The sequence below is a fragment of the Cajanus cajan genome, chromosome 4, assembly GCF_000230855.2.
Source record: "Cajanus cajan strain Asha chromosome 4, NIPB_CcT2T_4, whole genome shotgun sequence".
Taxonomy (NCBI): domain Eukaryota; kingdom Viridiplantae; phylum Streptophyta; class Magnoliopsida; order Fabales; family Fabaceae; genus Cajanus; species Cajanus cajan.
In genome coordinates this window covers 17,673,764-17,693,544 of record NC_138520.1, presented here as the reverse complement: position 1 = coordinate 17,693,544, position 19,781 = coordinate 17,673,764, and the positions used below count along the sequence as shown (strand labels likewise).

Genomic DNA, 19,781 nt, shown 5'->3' with positions numbered 1-19,781 from the left:
GGCCGGTTCGGTCCGGTTTTTTAAACACTGATTGAAATATTAAAAATAAAAATTCAATGTTAATTTTGAACTTTTATTTAACGTTAATTTTGTTGAAATAATAATAAAAATTCAAGATAATCAATAACTTAAAATACATCAATCTCACAAGTAAGTTAAAGTCTCATCACAAAGCTACAATAATTCAATCTCATAATTCCAAATGAAAGTAAACAAACAACTTAAAATACATAAATCTTTTTGGTCCAATCAAAGCTAGAAAAATAATCAAATTACATCCAACATAATTTTATAACATGCTTAACACATGTCGGTAACTTCATCAACCTCACTTTTGTAAGAAAATAAGATGAGAGAGTGTAGTTTTAGGGTTATGTAGTACAAGGATAATTAAGATATTTAAGAAATAATATTAAACGGGTACCCGCGGGTATGAATATCATCATACCCGCCCCCGCCCCATTTATAAATGGGTAAAAAATTATCCGTCTCCATTATCCGCGGGTACCCAATTAGCCTATTCATTTATTATCCATAGCGAATTTTATTCACAGATACCCGCGGGTGCAAGTATTTTTGCCATCCCTACACATATCTAAGGTCAATTAAGGTTATTTTTAATCAGTTGGGCATATAAAATATATATACTGACACAAGGAATGTAAAATAAACTAAAAATTATGCATTTATAAAGTATAATGATGCGTTCGTTAAAATCTTAAAATAAAATTTAAACTAGAATTTCTTAAATGCAATATTATCTTAATTAAAAAAACTGATTTTTCTTTCAAATTATTATACTATATTAACAAAAAAAATGTCAATTCATTTGAAATGGGGTTATATATTTTAAATAAAAATAATTTAGAGAAATAAAAATGAAAATAAAATAAAATGCTTAACAAAAAAGTTGTCGCATAACTTAAAGAGCTAGACACAACCAACTCCAACAAATCTTCAATTTTGCGAGTACAAAATCCATAAGGAACAAGATGGATACATAATCACATAACGATGAGATCCGTGAATCCCATTTTAATTAGTTTTTTCAATCGAATGCATGTAGATAAAATATTTTAACACACAGTTAATTTGAAGTACAAAATTTGAGCAAGTCACGACGTCGTCTTCAACTAGAAGCTGTTGATGGATATATAATAAACTTGCTCAGCGACCTAGTTTGTCATTAATTATAAAATATCCATTTAATTTTCACTATAACTACCCATGACGACCAAGTTTAAACATTAAACCGTAAGATGCATGCATAGAGAAAAACGCAAGTCCGGAAAAGAGAACTCAAGTCTGAAGAAATGGGACCAAGTCTAAACTGCTATTTGATTGCTAATGGCTTCCCATTTATAAAATAATATATTAATAGAAAAAAAAACTACGTAGTGGGTACAAGTTCTGTTGGACGAGGTAATTAATGTTGAAAAAATTGCTTGACTTTGATCAAGCACGTATATATGTATAGTTAATTACTAAAGAATGGTTCATCACCAAATAAAAAATTAATTGCGGGTAAACATAAATATATGAAACTAGTTCAACGGTTCATCCTTATAAATAGCAAAGCTTATAAAGGCAGCAAAACAATTCAGTTCTCAATCAGAAGCAATTACTTACCCAAAATCTTACAAGATTAAGTTTGAGAAGCAAGATGAAAGTTGTGTATTTCCTCGTGGCCATCTTGGCTTTGACATCTTCTGTTGCCTTTGCCTACGACCCCAGCCCCCTGCAAGATTTTTGTGTGGCATTAAATGACACCAAGAATGCTGGTATGCACAGACATTGATTCCTCATGAGTCTTGCAATGCCAATTCTTAGTTTAGTTTATTTCTTTCACATTTACATCATCATGAGAATGATTATAATTGGTCTTTTAAATCTAATTAAAACTCTGTCTTGTTAATTTGTAGTATTTGTGAACGGGAAATTCTGCAAAGATCCCAAGCTCGTGAAAGCAGAAGATTTCTTCACACATGTGGAGGCTGGTAATACCTCGAACCCACTTGGTGCACAAGTGACTCCGGTCTTTGTTGATCAGCTACCAGGATTAAACACACTTGGTATATCATTGGCTCGTATAGATTTTGCACCCAAGGGCTTAAATGCTCCTCACACTCACCCACGTGGCACGGAAATCCTTATAGTCATTGAGGGAACTCTATATGTTGGATTTGTCTCATCCAATCAAGATGGAAACCGTCTCTTTACCAAAGTTCTGAACAAGGGCGATGTGTTTGTGTTTCCAATTGGCCTCATCCACTTCCAATTAAATGTGGGATATGGCAATGCTCTTGCCATTGCTGGTCTCAGCAGTCAAAGTCCAGGAACTATCACTATTGGTAGTGCTTTGTTTAATTCTACTCCACCTATTTCTACTGAGGTTCTTACCAAAGCCTTCCAAGTTGATAAGAGCACAATTAATTACCTTCAAAAGCAATTCTGGTACAACAACAACTAGTTAGGTTGAAGACACAAGTATGATCATTTCATTTTTATTGTAATGGATTTCATGTTTAGATAATTAAATTATTAAATTCCTTCATGCATTTGACCTTCCTACGAATAACTTATATTGTAATAAATAAAAAGGAATGTGGTTTATATTATTTATATAGTGTTGCTATTCTATTTATTTGAAATTCAATTTTGTTTATGTGCCTGTCTGAAGGGCACATTAGTAATCTTTTCGTACTCTGAGAGCCGAACGAGAGCTCCAATCGAATATTCCGGTGAGAGGGAGGGTACTTGCAAAAGGCACTCTGACGCTCAAGTCAGGACAAGCACAAATATCGATAGTAATTAATGAACAGTGACGTTACCTCGTGACAAGAATTATTTATACTGACATTAATGGGTCCTGATTTTCCTGAGCCCTGCAATAGGATTATCGTATTAGGTAATACGTCCCTAATCGACTTATCGGTGTGATTAACCCTTAATTCTTGATTAGGGGTAATTCCTGAGTCCATGGTGTACTGCACTTGGGACTTCGGCTACTTGGTAGCTGATCGGGTGTCGGCTACTAGGTTCGGCTGTTTGGTGGCCGATTGAATGTCGGCTATCCAGTGGCCGAGTGTTCTTACCCGTACACTTGCCCCCCAGCCTTGGAGAGGAATAAACTCTTTTCAAGGGTACAAGGTTGAAGCTGATTTCCACGTGTAAGTCGAAAGGTTGCGCAATCTAAACCGTTGGATCTTGAAGATCTGACGGTTATGATTTTCAAATTTCGAATTCTCCCACCTTTTTTCGTGGCTATAAATAGCAATGAGTGGTAGAGTCCCCCCACGCGTATTGCTTTCAGTCGAGGTATACTGTTTGAATGATTCTGATACAGAATCGAGTGTGCCGAGTGACTACGTTTATGCTTCGAAAAGCTTGGTAAGTGTTTATTATGTTTGAGACTCCCAAAAGCTCTTCGGCCAGTAACTCTCGGCCATCATCATCCGAGGGGTCGTCGTCCAGTGATTCTAGTCGGTCGAGCACGAAGATTCTATCCCCAGTCCAAGCTGAAAGACCTGATGGGAGTGCAACCTCTTCGGGGGAAACCTCCACCAGCAGAAGTCTCGAGATTCGGCCTAAATCGAGGCATGTATCGAATTGGCAACAGTATGGGCCATCAGAAGTATGTGACTATGAATGGGTGAATGGAGAAGTGACGTCCTATTATTCTCGTTACCGAGACACGACCATGATTACCAACCTTCTAGAATATACCAATTGTCTAACCTTTGACGCAAAGGAGGAGTCATATCCTATCGGCGTTTGGTCTTGCCAAAACAATGCCTTTCCCAACCCCGACATGGTCTGTCTAGGCCAACATTCCCCGAAGATGGACTCGTTCTACGTATACGATTGCCTTCTTCGAGATCTCAAGGTAAAGCTTCCGTTTGACGAGTTTACGATGGGTGTGTTGAGAGTTTTGAACGTTACTCCGACTCAACTACACCCGAACAACTGGGCTCAAATACAAGGCTTCAAGCACCTACGCCGATGCCTTTGCATTAGGCCCTCGCCACTTCTTTTTCTCTACTTCCACTCGTCCAGGCCGTCCGAGCTGGCGAAGTTGGTGTCTCTAAGTCGAGTAGGGGATCGACAACTACTGGATAGCTTTACTTTTTCGTACAAGAACTTCAAGGCTAGATTTTTCCAAGTGACAATTCGCCCGAACGGACAATGCTTCTTTTTTGGTGAGGACGATAGGAGCTTATTTCCATTTTACTGGACACGCGCCCCTCGGTCGTATGATGTTGTGCCGAAAAAGATGCTTTCGGCCGAAGAGCGAGAAGATTTAGAATTACTGCTTCGTAGGAGCTTATTTCCATTTTACTGGAAGATTTAGTTATATTTTTTATTATCTTGTAATTTAATATTAGATTTCTTTTGATTATAAAACATAGTAAATAAAATCTAAAATATGTATCAATATCTTTGATAAAAATATTTAATTAATTTTAATATATAATAAATTTAATATCAAAATATTTATCTGGATTTGAGTTATAATTATTATAATCTTTTGATTTAATATGAGATATCTTTTGATTATAAAACATAATAAATAAAATCTAAAATTTGTAGCAATTTCTTTGATACAAATATTTAATATCAGAATATTTATTATAATTTTAGTTATGATTTTTATAATCTTTTGATTTAATACTGGATTTCTTTTGATTATAATATTTTAATGTATTTTATTTGAAATATCAGTTAAAATATTTTATTATCTTTTCATTTTAATTTATTATAAAATAATTAGAATATTTAATTTAGCATCATTAAAAAATAACTATTATAAGATTCAATTTATTTAATTTCATTATTTATTATAATATTTTTAGTCACTGTATTGATAAAAAAATATTTTTAATTAAAATATATTTTAAAATTTTAGTTAATACATTATCATTCACTCACTTTATTAAAAAGTGATAAAATATAATTTATTTTCAATTAATTTAATAAAATAAAAACTTTAAAATAAATATTTAAAATTTGTAACAATTTCTTAAATACAAATATTTAATTAATTTTAATATATACTAAATTTAATATTAGAAAATTTATTATGATTTTAGTTATAATTTTTATTATCTTGTAATTTAATATTGGATTTCTTTTGATTATTAAGGAGGGAAAGTTACATGGAATGAAGTGTCACGATTGTCATGTTTTCATGCAACGGTTGTTTCCAATTGCATTCGACTCGTTACCGAAACCTATTTGGAAGGTTCTTGTTGAACTTAGCCATTTTTTTTAGGGAACTGACTTCTACTACACTAAATGTTGAGCAATTAAGAGTTATGGAAAATGACATACCTGTGTTGTTGTGTAAGTTGGAACAAATATTCCCACCAAGCTTCTTTGATTCAATGGAGCATCTTCCTATTCATCTTCCCTATGAGGCTAGGGTTGGTGGTCCAGTCCAATATCGTTGGATGTATCCTTTTGAGAGGTATAAAATTGATAATCAATTATATATTTTCCTATTATTTTTTCAAATTTTTAACTAATGCATCCATATACCTTTCTAGGTTTTTACATTCCCTAAAAAACAAAGTAAAAAATAAGGCAAGGGTAGAGGCTTCGATCTGTGAAGCTTACTTAGTTGAGGAAACATCAACCTTTGCTTCCTACTACTATCCTTCTGAAATTGATACAAGAAGGACCAGAATGCCTTGTAACGTTGATATAGATGAAGGTTCTTTGTCTACTCCTTGTTTATCAATTTTTAACTACCCAGGTAAAGCGAGTGGAAAATCTACAAAATATTTCTTGGACCAACTAGACCTCAAAGATGCTCATTTGTATGTTCTTCAAAATTGTGAAGAGGTTGAGCCATAATTAGAGTAAGACAATGTCCAGTCCTTACATAACATCCACATAAATGTTAATGTTGTCATATTGTGTAGTTTGATTGATTTGTTTTTTTTACCATTCTAGTATTTATGTCAAATATTTAAGGCAACTCAACCCCACTGCTTCAGATGCTCAAGTTGGTCAGGAAATTTCATCAAAATTTCCTACATGGTTCAAAGAATATGTAGGTTAACATCTAGTAAGTTATTAAAATTTTATTTTCCCTTAATATATAACATTAATTGTTACATTTTTTAGGTTCTAAATTTGGAAAATAATGTTCAAGATCCACTATTGCATAATTTAGCATGGGGGCCCAAGCTAAAGGTTGAATCATGGCCTATTTACACTATAAATGGATATAAATTCCACACTCTTCTTTGGGGTCAAGGCATGAATTCATCTAATTGTGGTGTTTGGGTACGAGGAACTAGTGGTCAATTAGAATCTGACTTTTATGGAAAATTGACTAAGATTATTCAATTGGAGTATATTGGCTTACCGATAATGAAACTAATTCTTTTCAAGTGTGATTGGTTTGATAATACTCCTAATATTGGAACAAGAGTAAATGATAAGTATGGGGTTGTTGAGGTAAGGCAATCAAGGAGGTATAATAAGGCTTATGACCCATTCATACTTGCACAACAAGCTGAGCAAGTTTACTTCACACCATATCCTGAGGGACATAATGATTGGCTGGCCATAATCAAGACAAAGGCTCGTAGTAGAATAAGTGATAATATATTAATTCAAACTGAGCAAGAGGTTCCATACCAGGATGATGAGCTTGTAGGGCTTCAAGTCATGTAAAATATTGACTCAAATGTCATTGATGATTCTCTAGTTGATAATGATGTTGGTGGAGAAGAAGTAGATATGCAATCATTTGATCAACCAGACTTAGTTGATGAATTTATTGAAGATAAATACATATCAAGTGAGGATGATAATGATGATGAGAATGAGAGTGATTTCAATGATACAGATGAACCTTAGGTAATTTATACATTAAATAATTATTTGTATAATTCTTTTGATGTGTAGAATGACTTAAATATAATTTTATGCATAGAATATCTATTATGTTATATGATTTAAAGTTTAAATTTATTCTTAATAATTTGAGTCATTTATTTATTACAAGTCTATTGGATGAAAAAATAAAATTTTCTCTTAAATGTGATATATGTAACAATTTCTACATTCAGATAGCAGATAGAGGTAGAGGTAGAGGTGGTGGTCGTAAAGCACCTCGTGGTCGAGGTTCAAGCTCCGAGTCATTGTTACCCACATAAAGAGACCGACTCCCTATAGTTCATGAAGAACCAATTCCTAATACTCATTCTAGACAGGACACACCTTTAACAGGAGAATGTTCATCGACTCCACAATACCCACCTCCTCCCATTCCTGAGTCTGGGGATTCATCTAACCAAAGGGTTTGGCTATGCTTGAAAGGCAAAGAGTACGTACATTTTAATTTAAAGATCATTTTTCTAATATAACATTGTTTAAATGTGATTTTGACAATATCTTTTTTAATAGATTTGTTCATGCAAAAGGCCCTGCTGATGTCATTTCAGGGATCTTTAAGCAAAAATTTGAGGGAGCATGACCCACTTGGAAGGCTGTGGATGAATCAGTTCGGGACATGTGGTTCGAAGAGTTTTAGGTAATTAAATTTTGTTTAATTTAAAATATGTTGCATGTAGTTTTTAGTATGTTCCCTAATTCATTTTTAATGCAGAAAGAGTATAAGTGGGATCCACAACATGATCGAGCCATATGAAAAACTTTTGAGCATAAAGGATCAACTCTTCTGAAAAATGTTATGCATAAGGTTAGACTAGGTGTCGATAAGGGAAATTGGATCCCTGAAAATTCTCGAGCTATTTTAGATCAACATTGGGCTTCTGAAAAATTCCAAAACAAAAGTAATACTGCTAAAGGGAATCGGGCTGTAGAGAATGGAGCAACAGCCTACACTGGTGGCTCCATATCTGCAGGAGCCCACTTTGAAAAATTGGTAAGTTTATTTCATTTTTTATTTATATTTAGTTCAATTTAATATAATTGATTGGTTAATTGCAATATTAACTTGTATTTAAATTTATATAGGCGAAGGAGCTAAATCGTCCTCCTACTGCTTGGGAATTAGTGGAAAGGACAAAAAAACTTAAGAGTGGAGAATGGGTCAATGATAAAGCCCGCAACATTGCTGTAAGTTAGTCTATTAATTTAAAAACCTTTGCAACACCATGAGAATCAATTAACATTGTTGGTTGCCTTTGTGTGTAAATTATAAGATAAAAAAATTTAAAAATAAGCATAAATGTTTTAAAAAAATATTAAAACGTAGAAACTAGAAGAGATAAAGTAAATAAAATTATATGAATTAAAATAAAAATTTAATACAGAAATAAATATATTGAGCAGATTTATGGTTGCATTAAATTCCCAATAACATATTTTATAAACACTGCTCAGGTTGTGGTGGATACTCTTAACTATGTATTCTGCATGCACCATTTCATTATTTTTCAACCAAAATTTAATTTTTAGTTTCTGCTCTTAAAGGGTTTTTGGTAAATTTATTTATATGTCATAATTAAATTTATTTATATTCATTAATTTAATCATTAGTCGGTAAGTTAACCTTTAGATTTGCTTATTTTCTTAATTTTTAAACGTAAATAATAACTAATTTGAGTGATTTTATATGTAAATTAGTTCTAATCATCTCAAAATTTCTCTTTGACCTAACCATTTAAAAAACAAGTTGCAATAATAAATTAATAATGGAAGTAAAACACAAGAAGCAGGAGAAGAAGTTTCAAATTAAACGTGCTTTCTTTTGTTTGGTTGACGCACGTGGTGTAGACATATATAGTTTCTTAGCACGAAACGAAAAAAATGCTTCGCAGAAATATATATATAAAGTTCTTTAAATATAATACATTATATACTTGTGTATAATATATGTATAAATATATATAATATGTGAATTATTGTGTTTGAGTGGGTAATGTTTTTTAAAAATGAATTATTGTGATCATAGTGGTAGGTTTATAATTAAAGACCTGGTTGGTGTCCTCTAGATGATCGATCCAATCACGAATCATAAATTGAATCCAAGAAGCTGCTATCACATTGAATTGCTTCCCGGTGTCTTTGTATGTCTTCCTCGCTAGAAGTTTTGTGGCTACCACCATAGGATCAGGCTTCAATAGCTGCACACCATGACAGATTATGCTTTCAAATTACTCACCCTCAAAGGGATAAAATCAAATAAACATTATCAATATTTAGGATAAATTCTAATTAACTACAAAACTGAAAAGTCACTATTGTAAACAGATACATTATGTTTTGTGTCATTTTATAATAATTTTTAATAAAAAAAAGTCACTTTTAATTAGTTTAATCAACTAGTTTATATGATTGATATATAAAATACATCCATGTACTAATAAGACCATCATTCAATCACAAGCAATTGTATAATAAAATAGTATTTATGTAAAATTCATTAGCTTTGTAATGATATGCAAATAAACATGATAGAGCGTGAATCTGGTAGCTTGTTTATATTGTGTTGAGTGTTTCAATGCTAAAATCAAAGAATATGTTGTCTTGAAATTTTTGTTGAAATAATATTTTTTTTATTTTTTTTTGGAGAAATATGAGGAGCGTCTAATTGAAGTCAAACAACAAGCTACACAGGATGGCACAGGGGACTCTGCTTCTACTTGTATTAGTGATACTGAAGTTTATTTGCAGGTGGTTAAAAAGAATACGAAGGGGAACTTGTATGGGCTTGCTGGATTGACTGATGCTTTCATTCGCTCAACACTTCCACAATCTTCTATGTCACAGCTATCACCAGTCATTGCAGGGGTGATAGAAGAAATGCAAAATAGGATAACTGAATTAAATGTTGAGCTTGCTGCAAAGGAAGCAAAGGAGAAAGCATTGGAAGAACATATACGACAACATGATGAGCAGATGCAGTATATACTACGCTACCTCAACATTGACCCTTTAAGGCCAACCCCTCCTCCATCAAGTACTACCCCAAATGATCCTGAGCATGGTGTTGATGATATTCTTGATGAGATAGCAGAAGACCCTTAATTAAGCTTCTTTGTTTTACTTGTTTCAGGATTTTTTGTTCTATTTCACTATTACTTTGTTGAAGTTTAAACGTTTTATCTTATTATCGTGTTTTTAACATACCATATTGACACTTATATTTTATGTCTTTTAGTATGTTCTAGTTTATTATTATAAATTGTGTAATGAATATATTATTAATTCCGTACTCATTAACAGGTATAAATTAATAATTTAAAAAGAATTTAAAAATATTGGTTAGCATTAGCGACCGAAATAGAGACCGAAATGATTCGTAGCTATTTCAAGTTTTTTGTGACCGAAATAGCGACCAAAATATTTTGTAGCTATTTCAAGTTTTTAGTGACCAAAATAGCGACCAAAAGAGTTCGTGGCTATTTCAAGTTCTTAGCGACCGAAATAGCCACCGAAATAATTCGTAGCTATTTCAAGTTTTTAGCGACCGAAATAGCGACCGAAATAATTCGTAGCTATTTCATGATTTTAGCGACCGAAGTAGTGACCGAAATAATTTGTAGCTATTTCATGTTATTAGCAACCGAAATAGCGACCGAAATAATTCGTAGCTATTTCAAGTTTTTAGCGACTGAAATAGCGACCGAGTTTATTCATATCTATTTCAAGATTTTTGCGACTGATTTAGAGACTGATTTTAAAAATGATTTTATTAAATAAATAAAAAAATTAGCGACGAAAATTGCAACCAAAAAATTCGGTCGCAAAATTGGTCTCGAGAAGTTAGGAGACCAATATTATAGCGACGGATTATGACCGTTTAGCAACGGATTTTTTCGGTCACTAACTTGCGACGGAAAAAATTTTGGTCGCTATTATGAATAGCGACCAGGGTTTTAGCGACGACTTTTTTTGGTCGCTATTTTGGTCACTGAGCCTAACAGCGACTGAAATAACCTAAATAGCGACCGACTTTGGTGGTTGCTAAACTTGATTTTTTGTAGTGTGAGGTGCAAGCACGCTCCTTGGCACTCGCCCATCATCTACTACAAAAAAAATGCTATTTAGTGGGGGTTATTTTACGGAGGTTTTAAAAACCCCCTCAAATTAACATAACTCGCGGCGTGTTGGAGGAATGCTCAAAATTGTAAAAATAGTGGCGGTTTTTATCATTTTTTGAGGAGGTTTATGCCCTCCCAAATTCAGAGACATTTTTTCCTGAAAATTTTTCACCATTTTCCCTCTTTTACTTTTCCCCCACAATTTATTTTCACCCAATCCCTCCAATTTTTACCACGTTTGCCTTTTACTAACTCCGCTCCTCCATCTTCGCTCATTCGTGCACCACTTAACTCATCCGCGCGCATTGCGTCGCTCATCCACTTCCACCGCTTCGCTCAGCCGCGCGCTGCTCCGTTCATCCCCGCGCTACTCCATTCATCTGCGCGTGCAGCTTCGCTCATCCGTGCGTCGGTCCTCCCACATTCTCCTCTTCTCCTCCCTAGACGAAGACATTAGGGCCAATCTCCCACATTTTCGCTCTGCTCAACCCTCTCTGTCGCCCTAGCTTCTGGTGTTTCAAGTATGTTTCCCCTTCCTTTTCTGCAATTTCATCTATTAAAGAGAAAGTGTTTGACAATTATATTGTTGTTGTAGGGTTTGTGATTGGTTGAAAAGATGTTGAAAATGATTGTTTGTTTGATTGATTTTACGAGTTGATTTTATGAGTGGTGTGTCAACCTGGTGGTGTCTTAATTATCTTCTAATGGTAGGCATGATTCTTCACTAATTCGGTGGATTCATTCCCTGCTAATGGTAGTTATTTGCCTGACTTCGATTGGTGACTAACTCCACAACTCAATCAATCCATTGCTATAGCCTATAGTATTGACTTTGTATCCTGGTTAATCTGAAACGTAATTCAACCTTGTTTTAAAAATGCATAGTTTAAAGTCTAAATCTATCTGAATCAACTTTTGACTGAATCGGATTAGTGTGCAGGGAGCATGTGGCTTTTTGTTGTGTTGTGTTGGTGCCTCTAATATTGTTATCCATTTTGATGCACCACATTTGTCTCGGTTCGTGGACAAACGCCACTATGTATCCTTTTCATTTTTTTTCTTTAATAACAATGTTAATGCGTGTCTTTCTTTTGCTGATTCAGCAGTTAAGACTTTATGCATGTTCTAGTTTATACGCAGCTTATTTTCAAAGTCTGTACATGGTTTTTAGTAGTTGATATTTTGAACTTATTATTTGAAGGATATGTTTTCTTAAAATCATCCCATTTTGTATATGTAAAAGGACATAGGATAAGGAGCAACATGGAGAGACTAGAGAAGGAATTACTTGTGTTTGTCTATTTTGTTAACGTGAATTAAGGGGCTTGACTCACAATTGTATTATTAATTGCTAGGAAAGTGCGAATTGGATATCAACTTTGAAAAGACTCATTATATATTGTTAGGAATGTGGCTTCAAATTACAATACACTTCAGTTCTCCCTGTATAATGCACGTTTGCAATTTCAATAGTCAACGTTTCTAATTTCCTATCCTTTTTTTTTCTTTTTCTTTTTTCTGTGGTCGTAGTTAGACAAAATTGGTATGTGGCCATGGAGCCATGGTCTTCAATTATTTATTTTCCCCTTAATTGATATATATATTAACATGCCGTCATTACCATTATATATAAATGTTAGGTATATAATTAGAATTACTTTTGTATTAATGATAATAGTATATATATATATATATATATATATATAAATTAAAATTATTATAGGTAACCTTGAGTTTTAAGTATATAAATATCAGTTCAAGTTTTCACTATATATGACATGGATAAGAGACTCTATTTCACTATAAATTGGTATGTGGCCATGGAGCCATGGTCTTCAATTATTTATTTTCCCCTTAATTGATATATATATTAACATGCCGTCATTACCATTATATATAAATGTTAGGTATATAATTAGAATTACTTTTGTATTAATGATATATATAAATTAAAATTATTATAGGTAACCTTGAGTTTTAAGTATATAAATATCAGCTCAAAAGGCAAGAATTCGCTGGGGTAAATATGGTGATCAAAATTCCAAATACTTTCATGCTTGTATCAGGGGAAGACAACGACGTAACCAGATTGTAGCCTTGAAGATGGGTGAGCGTATGGTAGAGGAGGTTCATGAGATCAAAGAAGTAGTGAGGTCATATTTTGAAGAGCATTTCAAAGCAAGAAGTTGGCTTAGACCACGATTGTCACTTGCTGGTTTTCCGGTGTTGTCTAATGAACAAAATGCAAGGTTAGTTGGTGACTTTACTGAGGAGGAGGTATGTTGTTTAATTAGGGAGAGTGACGGTGAGAAAAGCCCAGGGCCTGATGGGTTCAATTTTTCTTTTTTAAAGAGATTTTGGCCTCTTATGAAGGTGGATGTGATGGACTTGCTTGCTGAGTTTCATACTAACTTGAAGATTCCAAAGGCTCTTCTGTCTTATTTTGTGGCTCTGGTCCCTAAGGTTTCTTGTCCTCAAGGTTTGACAGACTTTCGTCCTATCTCCCTGCTGGGGTGCTTGTATAAAATTATCTCTAAGGTATTGGTGAATAGATTGCGTGGTATTCTTCCATCAATCATCTCAGAGAATCAGTCTGCTTTTATTCCTGGTAGACACTTGTTGGATAGTTTTTTAGTTGCTTCTGAGGCTATTGACTACGCTCAGAAATATAAGAAGCAAATTTTTGTTATGAAGATTGACTATGAGAAGGCATATGACTCTGTGGAATGGGACTATCTGTTGTTCATGATCCAAGGGTGTGGTTTTCACGAGAGATGGGTCCGATGGATGGAAGCTTGTGTATGTGGGGGAAGCCTATCAACCCTTGTGAATGGGAGTCCTACAGCAGAAGTATCTTTGGGTAGAGGATTAAAGCAGGGGGATCCGTTGGCACCATCTTTGTTCTTAATTGCTGCGGAAGGCCTCAGATTATTGATGAGTAGGGCTTTAGACATGAATCTGTTTAAGGGTTTACACATAGGCGGTGAAGGTCCGCCGATTTCTCTTTTACAGTTTGCGGATGATACTCTGATTATTGTTGAAGCTACTATGCAGAATCTGTGGTGCTTAAAGGCCATCTTGCGTGGTTTCGAGTTAATTTCAGGCATGAAAATTAATTTCCATAAGAGCTGCGTGGTCGGTATTCATTCTGGGGCAGATTTTACTAATTTGGCGGCTGCTTTCTTACATTGCAAAGTGGGTCAACTACCTTTTAAGCATTTGGGCTTACCTCTTGGTGCTAATCCTAGGAAGTTGTATACTTGGAAGCCAATGCTTGATAGCTTTCGAAAGCGTCTATCCTCTTGGAAGTATAAGCATTTATCGATTGGAGGGAGAGTGACCTTAATTAATTCGGTTTTGAATGCTATTCCCATTCATTTTCTCTCATTTTTTAAAGCTCCAAACTTGGTTATTAAGGAAATTGTGGCTATCCAACGTGATTTCTTGTGGAGAGGTGTCAAGGATGGCTCAAAGATTCCTTGGGTGAAATGGGAAACAGTGTGTAAGTCAAAGGTGGAGGGTGGACTAGGAATAAAAGATGTCAGATTGTTCAATTGGGCACTCCTAGGGAAATGGGTGTGGAAGTGCATGCAATCTCCGGGTATGTTGTGGGCTAAAGTTCTCCATCATAGGTATGGTCGTATTGAGTCTTTTTCAAATTGCTCAAATGTGGATAGGAGGACATCTTTGTGGTGGAAGGATATAGTGTGGGTGCTACATCAAGGGAATTGTTGGTTGGACGAAAAGATTGAACGCTGTATTGGTGATGGTACTATGACCCGATTTTGGGAGGATAAGTGGATAGGTGGTTTGCGCTTGCTGGAAGTATTTCCTCGGTTGTACTCCTTTGCCTTAGACCCATTGTCAGTGGTGGAAGATAATGGAACTTGGGAGGGATCTACATGGGTGTGGCAGGTTAAGTGGAGAAGAGAACCTTTTGTCCATGAAGGTAGGAGTGTGAATATCTTGTTGGATATGCTTCAGGGCTTGCAGGTTATCTCGTCAAGGCAAGATTATTGGAGATGGATTTATGACAAGGACGGTGTATTCTCGGTGAAAAGTGCGTACCTTTGGCTACAAAGATCGGTAGGTGGAGAACTCAGAAACTCTTCGTATTTTCAACTAGTTATAAAAAGTCTTTGGAAATGTAAGGCTCCGATCAAGTGTCTGGTCTTTTGTTGGCAAGTGCTATTGAATGCGCTCCCGTGCAAATCATTGTTACAAGTACGTGGTGTGGAGTTGGAAAATAATCTCTGTTCTTTTTGCTCTCTGTTTGTAGAAAATCCTCTTCATCTCTTTCTAATGTGTCCGATGGCTTTTAATACTTGGTTAGCTGTTGCTAAGTGGTTGGAGGTTACGGTGGTGTTCCCCAATTCTATATTTTCTCATTATTTATATTGGACGAATCTTGGCATATATGAAAAACATTCTCAATTATTGCGAGTAGTCTGGGTTTCTGTCATTTGGTCACTATGGCTTCATCGAAATGTTATTATCTTTCAGCAAGGTACTATAGATGCCAAGGAAGTGTTGGATAATATTAAATTGCGTTCATAGAAGTGGATAAATTGTTCTATCTCTGTTTGTTCTTTTAGTTACTTAACTTGGTATAATAACCCAGGTTTGTATTTCTTATAGTTACTATTCTAGATTTTAGACTAATTTTGTATTTGTGTCTCTTGTAACGGGTTGGAGTACCCCTTGTACTCCCTTTAATATAAATCTCTTTTGCTTATAAAAAAAATGATATTGATGAGAGACTCTATTTCCTAAGCAAGTTTTCACTCATTTATTTGTTCCTTGTCTGTTTCAAGTTGGAGTTTCTACTGTTTTACACCCTAATAACTCAGTTTCGTTTAGCAAGTTGAGTACATACTTTTCTGGTTTATGAATATACGTCCTTTAGATATAGCAAATTCTATGCTCAGAGAATGTCCTAGTGTACCCAAATCCTTGATTGCAAACACACCTTCTAGCTTCTTCTTAAGGGATATAAGTTAAGCTTCATAATCACATATTAATATATGAACATCCACATAGACTATTAGTGCTGCAATTTTCCCATTGGCTGGGTGTTTGAAGAAATTGGACTGGCCCCATGAATATGCACGCAGGGAGGTGATTTTTGTGGGGCCATTGCCAGGAGGAGGGTGTGATGAATCTGAATGTTCTTCTTCCTTCCTATTGGTTCTGATTCTCTTCTATCATACTTTCTACTCTTCCTCCCCCTAGTTGATGGGCACGTTAACTATGCTAGTTCATTTCAGCTCTAGGAATGATTTCTTCAAGTTGTAATTTCCATTCTAGTAATTTTATTGCTGTTCTATTCAGCTGTTTAGTGATTTCAATGTGACTTAGTCCTTTTCTGAAGAACAGAGTTTTGTTTCAAGTAGCCTTACTGCTAGTATCCATGAATTCATTGCTCTATCTGACATGTTGGTTTATGGGTACTAGTTGACCTTGGTTTTCTGGTTTTTGGTTTCTACAATGGGTCTTTTTTGTCATATCTACTTGTGTATGTATGTATCCAATATTTCAGAAAACTGTTGTTGTATTATGTCTAGCTAAATAGCATTTTGGAGTATGTTCTTTTTTGTTACTGATTAGTCATATTTGTATTGCTTATTCATTCAATACAGTTAAAAATGTTTAGAAGCTGGTGCTATAATACATGATTAGGGAATAGTTATTGATATGTTACCCCACAAGTGTACGGTATCGTTTTTGATAATGATATCAAATTCACATAGATCAACAACTTTAAACTTTTATTTTTTCTCTCTAGTGATTTTTTTTGGTTTGATAAAATGTTCAAAGCTTCTTGTTTCTGTTGAATGAGTTTCTTCCCCTGATGTATATGTGCTTCCCTTTTTTCAACACAAAATTAGATAAATTTTTTTTCTAAAATTTGAGATGTATTTTTAAAATGTGTATATGTGAAAATAAAAAAAATGCACATAATATTAAATAATGAAGATAATAAAGATGTTTTTTCAAGTTCAAGTGGCTGTGCTACACCAAAGGCTAAAAGACACAGAATACCATAGTTGTTTACATGTCCACCAGCTCCAAAGAAGAGAAGGGCAATGCCTAATTGCTCATCAAATAGGTCACAAATAGCATTTTTTGCTTCACCGGATATAGAGTTGTTCTTCTTTTCTACACTCAAAAATGTTTCAGTTTGATGGATATGCTTCTAGTTTAGTTTCAAGAGAGTGTGAAGTTCAGTTTACTTTATTTCACTTCAGTTGGTGACCGTCTAAATTGCTGATACTAGCAAGAGACAAAGTTTATGACTATTTTGTAGTGTGCACTTACGTACTTTGATTGCTAGCTAGGTATGACTTTTTTATTCTTAAATTTTCTGTGGCTTTGGTTTTGCTAGCTGGTGTGTGTGAATTAATCTAAACTTCTAAACAATGAAGCTTAGTCCTTAATTTGCGAGTATGTAGATTTAGGTTTTATCTATACCCTTCTCAAAGGGCATGTAGTTTCAATTTGTATCATACAACTTTGACATCTTCTGGAAATTATGTGTTAGCTGTCGAAGGATTCGGTTGTGTTTGGCTTCATGAATATGATCAATTGATTAATTATATAAACTTTGCTTGGTGAATGTGTTGAACTTATCTAACATTAATTTTCTTTTGCTAGTGCCATCTCCACACTATTTATTAAGAAAGAGGGGAAGAAAACAACTCTTGAATGTGGATGTGAATGCTTTTGATTTTGAATATTCCTTCATCTGGTCCTTATACCTCTTTTGATGTTTCTTTTTGTCATCACTATATATGATGTTGATGAAAATGCAGTCAACACATAATGCGGCTATAATTTTTATTATGAGAAGCCTAATTTTGTCTCATTATAGATTTTTCTTTATGCACTGAATGTATTCAGTAGCGTCCAGATTATATACTTTATATGATTTATTATTTTAATAAATTATATTTGAGCATATGGTTCTTGAAAATGGTTTTTTATTATATATCCTTGATTCTTATGGTTGTTATATTATATTAACCTAGTGAATTTCAGAGCATGAATAACTTTGTGTACTTTCTTTTTATAAATAGTTTGAAAAGTGAAAACATATAAAAGCGAGATTTTGGAATTTGTCTTCCCTGAATCATCCTTCTTCCCTTGCGAGAAGTGGGCACCCAAACGCAAACTTGATTAAGGCGAAAAGGTATTTCTTCATATGCTAAAATTTTCTTTTTGAAAAAAAATCTATTGTAAAATTTATTAGTATAATAATATCTATATGATCCGATGCAAGTTTGTTTATATTGTTGGGTTTAAATTAGGTATCAGCAGAGTTAATACTTAAAATGAAGAGAACAAAACAAAGTAATAAAAATAGGAAAGACAATATATAAGGAATTAATATTTCATATAAGCAACATAATGAATTGAAATAGGAATAGGCAATATTAATATAATTTATTCTATGAAAGTGCATACCTTTAAAGTATTTGATTTAAAATGTTGTAATATTTTATTTGAATTGTTAGATAGGAATTTAAGATCCTTCTAAGAATTGGATTTCAAGGTTGCACCACCACGTAAAAGTGTAAAGATTCTTAAATTACTTTGAAGTAAGTCAAATCTCATCTCTTCTTTTACTTTAATCTTGGTTTGATTTTTTTCTTTTTAAGTTTGTGATATTCTTTTTCCATAGGCTTAGCTTACTTGTTTTTGCTTTCTCTTATTTGTTGCTTCAACACCATATAGAGGTGACAATTTTATTCAATTTTATTTCTTAAGATACTTATTAGTTTGATCTTGGAGATTGCACTTGAATTATGGAATTATATATTAGGACCAAATTGCACTTCCTTTATCTCTAAATTGTATTGATACTAATTTATATTTCTTATTTCAGCCTAGTGACGTTGGAAGTGAACCTGAATCGGCGTTAGATGCTAGAGGATCATCTGGTGGTAGCAACTTGAATAGTCAGTCTAATATTTAGACCAAGTTTCTTATATTGTAGACTGCTTTAGGTTATCATGGTTTCTGAATTTATAAAGTGTTGTAAAATCTTAGTTTCTTTTGGTTATATATTGTGGTGCTGTATTTGTTGTCAACTTGGACTTCTTTATTAGCTTTGATTGTTGTTACTCTTTTGTAGTTATGTAACTTTCATTACTATCAATCCATTGTCCATTACTATTATGGATGGAGCAGAAATTTGAATTTAAATTGTCCACTCAATGTGGTCTTGTTGTCACAGATATCAAATGTTTGATTACCGTTGTTTTTTATGTTGTTATTGTCTTTTTTATTTGACATCTTGTTGTCTATATTATGGGTTTCTATCGATAGTTTGTATTCCCATTAATTGCTTTTTTTTCTTATAAAAAAGTTAATATTATCCAATGGGATTTGGATTATGTTATGAGTACCTTATTATTTTTTTGTATACAGGTTAAATGTAATTTAGATTAAAAAAATAAAATATATTGTGAAATTAAAAAAAACATCATTCAAATTGAGGAGGTCAAAAACCCCCTCTAAACAAAACGCCGTAGAATGGAAAAGGTAGCGGAGGTTGGTAAAAACCGCCGTATAATGCTAGTGGCGAACGTAACTGCGACGTTTTTATAAAACGCCATTACTTATGTTGAGGCCGGCGAAAACCGCCGCAATATGAAAAAAAAACCCGCAAAATGACGAATTTCTTGTAGTGATCTTGCTATGGAGCCGACCGACGAGTTAATGTGCTTGAAGCAAAGGGTTGAGGAGGCCGACAAG

General features: G+C 33.9%; 3 protein-coding genes across 3 annotated transcripts; all 3 read left to right on the top strand.

Moving 5' to 3' along the window:
• Window positions 1-1,572: 1,572 nt before the first annotated feature.
• Window positions 1,573-2,622, top strand: LOC109792001 (germin-like protein subfamily 1 member 7). Its single transcript, XM_020351377.3, has 2 exons — window positions 1,573-1,781; window positions 1,923-2,622. The coding sequence occupies exons 1-2, from the start codon at window positions 1,664-1,666 to the stop codon at window positions 2,468-2,470; spliced, it is 666 nt and encodes a 221-aa protein (XP_020206966.1). The 5' UTR covers window positions 1,573-1,663; the 3' UTR covers window positions 2,471-2,622.
• A 5,083-nt stretch (window positions 2,623-7,705) lies between these two features.
• On the top strand, window positions 7,706-10,008 carry LOC109792000 (uncharacterized). Its single transcript, XM_020351376.1, has 3 exons — window positions 7,706-7,900; window positions 7,993-8,094; window positions 9,655-10,008. Exons 1-3 carry the CDS (start codon window positions 7,706-7,708, stop codon window positions 10,006-10,008), a joined length of 651 nt encoding a protein of 216 aa, XP_020206965.1.
• A 3,119-nt stretch (window positions 10,009-13,127) lies between these two features.
• On the top strand, window positions 13,128-18,999 carry LOC145957210 (uncharacterized). The gene is made up of 9 exons (XM_083073428.1): window positions 13,128-13,301; window positions 13,398-15,084; window positions 15,177-15,248; window positions 15,304-15,383; window positions 15,472-15,531; window positions 16,065-16,211; window positions 16,383-16,471; window positions 18,706-18,760; window positions 18,910-18,999. Exons 1-9 carry the CDS (start codon window positions 13,128-13,130, stop codon window positions 18,997-18,999), a joined length of 2,454 nt encoding a protein of 817 aa, XP_082929554.1.
• The last annotated feature ends 782 nt before the right edge of the window (window positions 19,000-19,781 follow it).

Bases quoted from the DNA above. Each gene is read 5' to 3' on its own strand.
- LOC109792001 (XM_020351377.3), top strand. From the start codon at position 1,664: ATGAAAGTTGTGTATTTCCTCGTGGCCATCTTGGCTTTGACATCTTCT. The intron at 1,782-1,922 runs GTATGCACAGAC...GTTAATTTGTAG, and splicing joins AAATGACACCAAGAATGCTG to TATTTGTGAACGGGAAATTC.
- LOC109792000 (XM_020351376.1), top strand. From the start codon at position 7,706: ATGCATAAGGTTAGACTAGGTGTCGATAAGGGAAATTGGATCCCTGAA. The intron at 7,901-7,992 runs GTAAGTTTATTT...AAATTTATATAG, and splicing joins GAGCCCACTTTGAAAAATTG to GCGAAGGAGCTAAATCGTCC. The intron at 8,095-9,654 runs GTAAGTTAGTCT...GTTTATTTGCAG, and splicing joins ATAAAGCCCGCAACATTGCT to GTGGTTAAAAAGAATACGAA.
- LOC145957210 (XM_083073428.1), top strand. From the start codon at position 13,128: ATGGGTGAGCGTATGGTAGAGGAGGTTCATGAGATCAAAGAAGTAGTG. The intron at 15,532-16,064 runs GTACTATAGATG...ACATCCACATAG, and splicing joins TGTTATTATCTTTCAGCAAG to ACTATTAGTGCTGCAATTTT. The intron at 16,212-16,382 runs GTTCTGATTCTC...AATGTGACTTAG, and splicing joins GTTCTTCTTCCTTCCTATTG to TCCTTTTCTGAAGAACAGAG.